The sequence below is a fragment of the Phoenix dactylifera genome, chromosome 9 (assembly GCF_009389715.1).
Source record: "Phoenix dactylifera cultivar Barhee BC4 chromosome 9, palm_55x_up_171113_PBpolish2nd_filt_p, whole genome shotgun sequence".
NCBI classification, from domain to species: Eukaryota; Viridiplantae; Streptophyta; class Magnoliopsida; order Arecales; family Arecaceae; genus Phoenix; species Phoenix dactylifera.
In genome coordinates this window covers 3,411,990-3,423,999 of record NC_052400.1, presented here as the reverse complement: position 1 = coordinate 3,423,999, position 12,010 = coordinate 3,411,990, and the positions used below count along the sequence as shown (strand labels likewise).

The following is a 12,010-nucleotide window of genomic DNA, read 5'->3' as shown; positions in this document are numbered from 1 at the left end:
AAGTAGCACTCTGGGCTTCTTTTGCAAGCTGCGTTGATCATGCTGCTTCCAGCTACTTGTAAGAGTTTCACATTTGAAGCCTTTGTAGGTTAAAATAGCACGCATTCTTCACGTCTCCTTGCCTTGTCTCCTTGCCTTGTCCCATATATATTGATATACAGCAAACATTATAGAAAAATATTCTGTAGGATATCTAAAGTAAACAACCTTACACACGGATGAATAGTACTGCTGACTGTGTCAGTGCATGCCCACTGACATTGCATAACACTGGGTAATGTATAAATAACATGCCTCCAGAGAACTCCAAGCAGCAGTACATACAGGAAGAGGATTTTTTTCTTTTATAAAAATAAGAGCATCATAACTCTTACATAAAAAAAAAAAATAGATTGTTTCACAAAGCAAAACAAATAGGTTACAATTATAATACAAAAGCTGCTAATCAAAAAGGAAATATTTCTAGTTACTTTCACAACTCCATAGTGATGGTCTATACTTCAATTTGAGATTAGTTGTTTGTACTCATTCAGCAGCTTGGGAATGTCATCCATGCGCAACTGAATTGGAGCAATGCAAGTATAGCGAAGAAACATTAAATCTTGCTTTCAATCAATAAGATAGATTATGAAAATATGTTAATACATACTGAAACTTTCATGAATTAGGTAAAAGAAAATAACATATGCGACCAAGGTTTACCGAACCAGTAACAATGATAGGTTCAGCATGATACAAGTCCGTACTATACCGTTTCGGGGCGTATTGACAGAGAGAGGGCCAGAGAGAGGGAGGAGAGAGAGGAAAAGAGAGAGAGAGAGAGAGATAAAGAAGGTTGCTCCTGTTTCATTTTGAAATAAAGGAGGCCCTATAATTTTTTTAAACTTTTAAATTGAATTCGGCAAATGGCAAAGCCTCTCTCTCTCCCTCAGCCTCCCTCCCTCCACCTCTAACCTCTCTCTCTTTCTATTCCTCTCTCCTCTTGTTCCTCTCCCTCCATTTTGTTCCGATGGACCAAACCATGCCGGTAATCGACCGGTTCAATTTGGTACACCGGCCAGTTCAACATAATTCAGAAAACCTGGAATGCAACTGTTGAAGTATTGAACAAGAAAACTTGACCATAACACAGCACCAACCGTTTTATCACATACCAGATTTGTAAATCACATGTTTCAATCTATTCAAATCCATTTCCATAAATATTTATCATTATGAAGTCCAACTAAAAGCTTTCTACTTTTATCGAGATTGTTGTCAATAATTATATCCACTCCTTTGACCTTTTGACACAAACCAGCCAGTAAGTTCTCGAACAATTGGTCACTTTATCCTTGTGATGCTACTTCTATTACGCTAGGAGCTGAAAGTGGTAGATACCCAGGCTGTGAGGCTGCCATAGGTGCCCAGGCGGGGCCTCCTAGGTGGCGACCTTTGACAACACTATTCTTTGCTAAACCAAAGGATCTTTGGCATATGCCAGAGTAAGTCATAGAAAGTAATAGATGACTGCCACTATGTCAAGTGATTATTCAGCATCTTGTACCATCCAGCAGCGGCCAAGAACAGATTTTAGGAATATCAGTTTTTATTTCTTTTGCCATTATTAGCTCCGACAGAAGCATATTTTCAGAATGTATAGTAGTAATGACAAATTGAGGATTCAGGTCAACACCTGAAGGACAGAGATATGATGTCTTATGGAAAAAAAATGAATGTAAATGGCAGTAATATATAAGATATATGGACACATACCTGAGATGCACTTTTCAAATGGAAAAAGCGGTAGTCTTCTCTGGGGAGATTGGATGTGGTAAATTGTGAATCAGAGACAATTCTTCTGCCACAGTTGCCAATGCAAAGAATAAGCGGAAACATAATAACTTACACCTAGTTATGAAGCAAACAACATGAAGCATGAAAACTGTAATGCCATACGCTAACCATGATATTGGAAGAAGAAACATCAGCCTTTAAATAGGAGAAGAGATCAACAGTTGAACACTGGTGATGATCACAAACTAAATTTAGTTTAACTTGAAATAAAAATAGATTGCATGTTTATGTCTAAGAGTCGAACTTCTTCCTCAGCAACTCAAAACTGTACACATAAAGCCTGATTATGAACTAAAGCACCTTTCATAAAAGACTAATCAAATATATTTAGTCTGCTATGAAACTGTATAATCAATCCATTACAAATCCGAAATCAACCAAAAATATAATTGCACATAGAATGATGCAGCAGGAATAGAAAAAGAAAAGCTGCTCTGTCTGTGCTGCGGAGTATAGTCAGATCTGGTCACAATGTTTTTTTTGTTCTCCATTTTCAACCGAGGATGGTCTCAAAATAGCAGCAAAGCGTAAAAAATAAGAAGAGGAAACATATGGAGAGAGAAAGAACAATCAATGGATAAAAGAAGCTGAGAGAGAACAGAGGAAAAGAGAAAGGAAAGGTGTTAACCAAACTTCATATAGAGATTCCCACTTCATATTCATGATTGCTAAACTCTCCTTTTTATATGATAAGTGTAATATAGCACTTATAGTAAAGACACCTAAAACAAAGAAGAAAAATATAAAAAGATTATAATCCAGCACCAAAAGCCTCCTAAATCATAGTAAAATAAATGAAAGATAATAGAGTACTGTTACTTTGAGAGTTACCCAAATTTAAAGTATCTAAGCTTTAAATTTTCAGCTATCAGTTTAGGGTCTTTTCTAACTGCTGCTTTAACCATCTAAGATAGCCCAAAGTACTCCTGTTGCTGGTGATAGAACTGCATTGGAATTTTTAGATCGAGTCAGAAGCTTTGGGTCCCCGATCATGATCATCTGGCTTATCTGGAATAACTGTTGTATTTTGTGCTTTGACATTAAATAGTTTAGCTGTTATCCTGAGCATTATGTCCAAATATGGTCTTCATAATATAAGATGACTGGCTGTCATTGCAATGACATTATAAGGCATTTAATATTCAAATTGTCCCATAGAAAAATAGGCCCACTCACAGGTTGTTCACGATGAGGCAATTATGTAACCGTGCCCCTTAGTATAGGCTTCTTTTATTTCATTTTCAAATTTAATTTTCCAATATACCTAAAAAGGCCATTCTAGTGCACGAGGCTCCTACGGGGTTTGGGGAGGGTTAGATGTACGCAGCCCTACCCTCGCATGCAAATTAATTGTCCATGTCTCGAACTTGTGAAACCCAGGTCATAATGAAGCAACGTTAACTTTTCACCAAGGCCCATCCTCTAAGTTTCCATTTTTCTATTGAAACAAAATCATGCATACTCCCACCATCAGGATTAGTTAAGTCCAATTTTTGCTGAAAGTCATTGTCAATGTAAAGGCATTTGTGCACTCCAAAACTCCATTATTCATCATCCGTTCAATAGCCTTAGTCCCTCTTGTGAATACATCATTTCCATCCCACACACCAATTTGTGTTCATGGCTTTTATCTATGACTTGTATAAAAAGCGGAAGGTCAAATAGTCAAATGGTGCTCGCCTCAATCAGGTTCAGAGAGTGGGCCTGACCAAACTGTATTTGGGCTCAATTATTTCATGCATTAGTTGTAGGTGAACTAGTTAGGTTACTCGAAGATGGCTATGCTATGAAATCAAATCATTTTTTAGTTCCTCCACTCCCTTCTCCAATCCATTTTGTCGTCCTCTGCTCCCTTCTTGAGATGATGGGTCGTCCCACCCTTGCTCCATTCTAGACTTCTCACTGATGGCTCCAACAACTTGTTCACAAACACAGTATTGCGGACTATACTATCATGTACCAGTAAGTAGAGTTGATCATGCGCCAGGCCTCAAGCCTAAACCATGTTCATTTTTAGTCGAGCTTTGGGCCGGGCCTATTTAAAATTTGACATTTTCTGTGCCCAAGCTCAACCCATGATCAGCTTTATCGATAAGGTATGGTACCAAGTGGAACCAACCGACACTCAATAGACAAAAGCATACCAGTTGTATACCTGATTCAATGTTTTTTGTCATTTTCTATTTTTTTTAATTTTCAAAATTTTAATGCTATCCCAAGGTTTATAGAACTTCAAATTATGATTTTAAGGATATTTTAATGTTATTTTATTTTCTGTTGGCGTAAATTTGCTTAATGGATGAATTTGTAATAATTAAATATATATTAGTTCTAATTAAACATATGTTTCTAATAATTAAGTATAGATAATGTAAAGGCAAAACTTCATAGAAAACCCTAAACTTTATGACCCAATTTACCTTAAACCCTAAAATTCAATTTCTAACAGTATGGCTCCTGAACTTATAACCCGTTAACAGTGTGACCCCTTCATCACTCAAGCGTTAAATAGTTAACGGAAAAAGGCACGTGCGCCTCGCACGTGCCCTCTCAGTTTACTTACATGGCACTTCCAAAAGGAAGTCCATGTTGTTTTATGAAATCACGGGGAAAGGTTAGGGTTTTTATTAGACATTTTGGAGCAAGCGACAGAAAATCTAACGAAGAAAGGCCAACATTAAAAGAAGATAGCACCAAAAAGTAGAAAGCAGGGGAGCGAGCATTTGAAGCTAAATTATGGTATGTGCTTCAACTCATCAAGGCTTTCGATTGAAATTTCTTCCATTTATGTTTGATGGTTTGCGGGTTTTTTATCTTTGTGATGTCAATGTATAAATTACTCTATTTAACCCTATTCGATTCCACAAAGTGCTGTTGTGATGTTCCCTTTTTTTATTTGTGTGGCCCATAATCGCTCTGATTATTTAACTCTATATGGCCTGTCATTGCTCTGATTATTTAACTCTGTGTGGCCTGTCATTGCTCTGATTATTTAACTCTTTGTGGCTTGTCATTGCTCTGATTATTTAACTCTGTAAGATCTATAATTGCTACAGTTTACTATAGTTTCAGTATGTGTGCTGTTGTGATGTTTCGGTTTTTTTTATTGAACTCTGTGGGGCCTATGTGTTAATTGTGTGATGTGTTATTGGGTTTAAGATTACTATATTTTGTGTCCTGTGTATAAATGAGTTTTGAAGTATAAATTTGTGATATTGTACTACTTACTTTGTCACTGACTGAGCTTATTATGTTTCTGTTATTATATAGACATGTATCCTGGCTATGACTACTTTACAATATAGTTCCATCACGGTGGCTATTTTGTGGATGAACCAAGAAAAAAGTATCCAGATGCTATATTGATTGCTGGGATGATAACAACCCTGATGAATTATCTTTACTAGATATAGATGACATGGTGGAACAGTTAGGAGAGCAAGGGTCAATGACTTATTGGTTTAGAATTCCTAGTAAGGATTTAGACAATGGTTTAGTGGCTTTGAAGAAAGATAGAGATGTAGTTAATATGTGCTCCCAAGTTCCCTCTAGTGAGGTGGAAATCTTTATTGAACATCAGTCTTGTATTCCTTCAAAAAAAAAGCTAGAATTATTGACGAAGGTGAAAAGAAAATCCCTAACCCTCCAACCAATGATCAAGTAAAATACACACCCCTATTGCTTATGAGATAGATGAATATGGAAGTGGATGTGAATCTTATTAACCGCAACTATAGACAGCCTATGACCTATACGGATACGGATATGGATATGGTACGTCTGAGGTATCTTTTGGTGGCTACTACTTTACGCAGCACGAAGCATCTTACATGTCGGATTTTGCTGCCGGCATATTCGAATGGGCCCCTCCACAACCGTATTATCAGCCAAAGAATACCTCTCAGAGTCAGAGCTTCAACAAAAGATCCGAGAGTACTTAGAACCCGGTGCGTGTTCCTTATAAAAGGAACGTACAAGACTACGCCGCTTTATTAGAGAAGTGGGCTGATGTGCCTCCTAATTATGCTAATGATCTGAATATCTACGAAAGGCATCGCCACTCGACCCGATTTTAGATATCGGTATGTATGTTGGACTTTAAATATATGTAATTGCTTGTATTATTTTTTAATTTTTACGTCACTACTTGATTTGAGGTATTTTATGTTGTTCGTTACAAAATGCAATATCTCACTAATCATTTTATAATTTGTATCATTTTAAAACAATAAGATGCATCATCTAAGTTAAACTGGGATCATAGAAACATCAAAAATATCAAGAAAACATAAAAAAAATCAAATTAGACTTAAGATCGTTGAAAAAGTTCAAAAAGAATGATTACAATTAACTATTCTTAAAAAGTCTATAAAAAAAAAGGCATGTCGGTTCGTTAACCGACACGCCCTACCTATACCGGTTCAGAACGAACCGACACGCCCTACCTATACCAGTTCAGTACGGTGCCAAACCGGTACCAAACCGTCCTAGGCGCCGACCGGTATGGGTGTCGGTACCGGTTTGGTGGACCTTGCTCATAACATATGGGTTTGGATTTAGACCTTGTTATTTATATACATATTTAAATAATTTTGGGATGCTCTTCAGGTTGAGCATTAAATTCTAGATACTGACAAAACAATCTGCATGGGCAATCCAAGTGCACATCAACTAATTTCTACATATCACCAGCTTCCTTATTGATTTGAGGATCAATACATGAAAAAGTAGAGGCTTCAAAAAAGACAGTTCCTAAAATGAATGTGCTGTGATCATGGCAGAGAAAGGATTGGAACATTTTACATAGAAGGTCACTCAATAATTCATAAATCTTAACATTTTTCATAACAACCTCTAATTTTATGTTGATTTCCTTGAAAAGCTTCCTCAGCGCCACATAAACATTGGGCCATGATCTAGTTGCTTTACTCCCAACTGACGCAATCAAAAAGAAGGAAAATTGCTCAAATTTTGTTGCCAAAAGTAAAATCAGCTAAGGTATCTTTATTCTCTACTTCCAGCTGGGAAATGTGAATAGCAACAAAATATTAGTAGAAATTAGAACTATGAAGAGGATGTAGGACAAATGAAAGGAAAAGAAGAGTAATTGAAGGGGCAGAATTAGTTGAGCATGAAGAAATGAGAAATCAGGAAGAGATGTTCGATTGCTAGCTTCTCCTCTTTAAAGCTTGAAGGAGTAGAACAAGGGAGGCTGAACCAGACCGAACTGCCCGGTTCGGCCCGTACCGAACTGACCCAATGGGAAACCGGCTCGGTTCACCTATTGGAATCGGTTTCGGCTGGTTCGAGTCGGCTCCGGCCGTTTCTAAGCGAAACCAGCCAGAAAAGGCCCGAACCATTCGAAACCAGCTCGAACCGGACAGTTCGCATCGAGTCGATCCGGTTCTGAATCGAACCTCCTCCCCTTTTTTTTTGTTTGCTGATTAAAAGATGTTGGAAAGGCCCATTTCTAAGCTCTAGTTTTCTCCCTTTCCCTCACGGCGAAAATCATACCGATTCAGCACAATTGAAGGAAAATTCAAGCCTAAATAAGGTGTACTTCCTTTTTCCTATCTCATTCCCTCATTTTTTGGGGGCTTAAAAAAATAACTCGAAATTTACAAAATAAGAAGAGATCATGCCAAAACTTTTAATTTGGGCTTGATTTTATTATATGTTTAGATCTATGGATGATCTACACGATGGCTTAAAAATTTTTAATTTTTGCATTATATATAATTTTTAAAAATTAAAAATATATTTTTGAATTAAAAAAAGAAACAATATATCAAAAAATAAAATTTAAAAAAATGTAAAATGATAAGCGTAATTTCTGAAGTAGAAAACAGATTTTCTGAATTTATGATATTTAAAATATTTTTAAATTTAAAAATTATTAAAAATATATAAATAAATAAATAATATAAGTATTATGTATTAGATAAATCATATGTATTTTCTGATGTAAAAAAATTTATCTTCATCATCACAAAATTTTGCTATTTTTAAATAATTGATAAACTGATGTAGTTAATAAACCTGTAGGAATAGAGCCATCAAGAAAAAAGGAGCCAGAATGTAACATTGGTTGGGATTATGTGCAAATGCTCTCGGATTGGCACCATTAGAAGTGCAAGTGGTGCAACACAAAGTTCAAGAAAGAAGAGGTAACCAGATGCCGAAAATGCCTAGAGAAGGTTCGGTAATTGATGAATAAGCGCTTCGCTGATTTCAAAGCAGTGAATAAGAGGATTTCCAAGAAGCTGAAGGTGGACTGCCGAGCGGCAGAGCTACCTTTCTATCACTTTAGAGAGTCAAAGAAGGCGTCCGCTTCAAATGATGAGGCATAGATACAAGCTGTCATGCAAACGAGCTTGAATGATCAGTGGCAGTAGGATGAGGTAGTCAGGCATAAGGCTCGATTTGGGCTCTCATACTACGAGTCAGGCCTCAACGACCTTGTATATGTTTACTACAATCTAAGGTTGAGATTGAAGTGCATTCAAAAGAAAGTGAAACTAAAGTACATAAATTCGATCAATAGTGTTTTCGTTGATGATGAGAATGATCCTATGATTGGATAGCTTGTTAGCAAGCAGCAAGAGCCGGAGTTTGATGAACGAAGATCGCCTCCACGACCGACTAGTTTCGTAGCTAGCGAGGCTAGGGTCAATGCAGTGCAATGGGTAGAGAGCAATATTTCACGCATCTTTCTAGCTGATCAGCCATCCCCATAAGAGAGCTTGTCATCACATGACTCCTTGTCTGAAATATCCTCTCAGAGATATGATCGAGAAATACATAGACGATGCCACTACGCTATCCGGTCGACTTGGTCAGGAGGACGACATATATCCTCCTAATATAGCCAGGCAGATAGGAAAACGAATGGTAAACATACAACGAGTGGCACGAAGGATAAAAAGACAATTGTCTAGCCCACCAAAAAAATAAGAGACACTTGCAGCCTCAATAGAGAGTGCCGAAGAACTAGTTCACTCAGATTCAAAGACCAGGAGCAGCAGTTCTAGTGGTCATGGATCTACTGGCCAGGAGTTGAGGACATAAGACCACCATTTATGAGACAGCTATAGGATGGTCTTCGATTCACCGGTGAGTCCCAATTTATGCATGCTAGATAGGATAAGGACTACGGTGCATAATTTGGTAGAGCCTGCAAGAATCCAATTGCATATAAAAGATGGACTCCTCGAGGTCATTCAGGAGGGCATGATATAGATGCAGATGACCTCGCACGTAGAGTAGAATCTATTTATCAAGTTTCGAGTCGTATATTAGATCCTATTATCTACAACTATAGGCATCCTATGATCCATACGAGTATGGATATGAACATAGTACGTATGAGGCATCTTTCGGTGGCTACTACCCTACGCAGCCCGGAGCATCTTACGGATCGAATTTTACTACCGGCATATTCAGATGGGTCCTCTTCACGTTGTTTTATTAGCTAGTTTATCAGTCAGAGAATACCTCTCAGAAACAGTGCTTCAGCAAGAGATCCGAGGGTACTTATAATCCAAAGCGTGTTCCTTATGGGATGAGCATATAAGACTACAATGCCACTTGGTTAGACGAGTGGGTTGATGTGGCTCCTGACTATACTAATGATTCAGAAATCTACAAGAGGCATCACTACTCAAAATTTTAAATATCGATATGTATGTTGTACTTTAAATATATGTAATTAATTGCATTAGTTTATATTTTTTAGCTCACTACTTGATTTGAGAATATTTCATATTGCTTCTTGTAGTATGCAATATCTCACTAATTATTTTATGATTTGTATCATTTTAAAACAATAAGATGCATCATTTAGGTTAAACTGAAATAATAGAAACATCAAAAAACATCAAAAAAAACATCAAACTAGACTTAAAATCATTGAAAAAGTTCCAAAATATTGATTATTAATTCAATCAACTTGAAAAACTTCACAAAAAAATGAAGCCGAAGCGTACTGTGTCGGTGCAGTACCAAACCGGTACCGTAATTGGCACGCCCAAGCATATTGTGCCAGTATGGTACCAGTTCGGTAACGTATTGACCCATCCACCGACCAGTACAGGTTCCGATACCGGTTCAGCAGACCTTGGAATAGAATGATTAGTAGGAAAAAGTAAACTAAGCAATGTACTCTAGATCTCAAGTCTCCCAAATATTACTAAAAAGGGAAAGTAAACTAATGTATCTTTTAAATATCACCTAAATATAGAGAATCTAAATGGAAATCTCAGAAAAAGAAACTCAATTTGATGTTCAGATTTTTCCTTTAAAATCTACTGACATTCGAGGTCAATGTCATCAATGCTCAGGTGAAGCCCAAAGATCTCCAAATAGCCAACTTTAGAAAAGAGTTAGGAGCATGAATAGAAGTTGAATCCAGCAAGAATTTTTTCTATAGTTGGCAATTGTGGAACTGACCTGCCAGTTTGACTATATCTAACCTCCTTTTCACACACATAACCTGACAACTTATGTTCATGCATCAGGTACAGAATACAGAAGCCTAAACCCCTATTAGTTTGGGCTGAATTCAGATTTGAGAATACAAACTCATTCAGCATAAACCTAACTCACAACATATACTGTTAAAAATTAATAAACTAAACTCATGCCTAAGCCCCCATCTCTGTGCCACCTCTCCTGTCTACCTTTGATATCCTCTCCTCGACCTCCCTCTCCTTTCTTCCTTGCTCAACCCTGCTCTATCATGCTGTGCTTTCCCACCATGCCACCACCCATCACCCTGAACTCCTCCTTCCTCCACTTTCCCCTATTTTCTCTTAACCTCTCCTATGTTTCAATTTCCTCGCCTCCTCAAGACTACTTTCTTCCATGGTAACTAGGTGGAGTGAGCTTGATCAAGCATGTCTTGAAACTTGTTTCAATCCTCAAACTCAGGATCAAGCTTGGCATTTTTCCTATTTGATCAAGTTGATCAAGCCTAGTTTTGACCCAAGCTGAACAAGAGCCTGTTTCCAATAGCATGATACCATCAAACAAAGTAAGATTTAATCCAAGCCTAAAACTTAAGACCTCGCTTAAACAAACACATGATGGCATGGTTCACTAAACATCAAAATATGAAAGTCTACACCTATGTTACCCATCACATCATGAACATAAAAATGTGACAAAACCATGATATTATTTTTAGCCATTGGACTGATTTCAATGACCGGTTATTAGTATACATAATTTTGATAACTATATTTGGGGTCCTAATTAAGCCAGCCTGAACAAGCTGTGGTCTTGGCTTGGAATTAACTTTGAGCCCGAAAACCAGAATCAAGTCGGCTCAGTTACATCCATTTTGAGCTTGATTGGGTTCAAAATCAAGCTGAATACGAGCCATTCATCGGCAGATTGAATTGATTGCCAAATTGAATAGAAACCTCCTCTCTGGGCCCAGCCACTGTCACATCATCTCACCCTGATGCCACACCACTTCACCACACCCATCACCAACCATTAGCACAACTCCAACTACTCCTTTTCCTCTTACTCTTTCCCCATTTCTTATCTTAACCTCCCCTCTGAGTCAAGGTCAGCTCAACTGACCTACTAACAAATTCAGTGCAAGTTGGGCTGGCCTCTAGCGGTCATCCAAGACCAACCCTTTTCTATACAATGAGTTGCTACATTAAAGTGAGGTGAGCATTTTTAATAACAAAGTACATAATTTTAGGTGCCCATCGTTCCCTCTTATCATAAGCTCAAAGGGCTGAAGACAGTTGATGTGCAGTATTATTTCACCGTCACGACTCACGACAAAATAAACAATCTTATATAACTAGATAAGTTATGTTTACTTTATCCACTTGAAAGTCAAGGTTTAGAGCAAGGTGACCATGTAAAGTCATACCAAGCATTAATCATCAAGCTTGTTTGAACTACAATCAAAGTAATCTGAAACAATAATCTCAGTTGATCTAACATATTCAATAAAGAGGAAAAGAAAAAAAATGCAGAAGTGAATTAAAAGAGCTTACAAGTGTTTATGAATTATGAGACGTTGATAGTCTCGCAGCAATGGTCCTAGCTCCTGTAGTTGTATTGAACGTTCTGAAGATTTTCTCCAGTGGTCACGAAGTGCCTGCACTTCAGCTTTAATAATTAAAAGAGAAAAAAAAAACTTTATTCTAAA

At 37.4% G+C, this 12,010-nt stretch overlaps 1 protein-coding gene across 3 annotated transcripts in view; it reads right to left on the bottom strand.

The window, feature by feature from the left end:
• Positions 1-321: 321 nt before the first annotated feature.
• LOC103710132 (protein GLUTELIN PRECURSOR ACCUMULATION 3) overlaps positions 322-12,010 on the bottom strand; it is a 28,089-nt gene continuing 16,400 nt past the window's right edge. The window contains exons 14-16 of one of the 3 annotated variants that reach the window (XM_039129860.1): positions 11,856-11,959; positions 1,756-1,840; positions 322-560 (exon numbers count right to left, since the gene is read on the bottom strand). In XM_039129860.1, coding sequence (XP_038985788.1) covers positions 501-560; positions 1,756-1,840; positions 11,856-11,959 — 249 coding nt within the window. In that variant the 3' untranslated portion in view covers positions 322-500. The other 2 variants (XM_008795752.3, XM_026805838.2) reach the window with 2 other exon arrangements.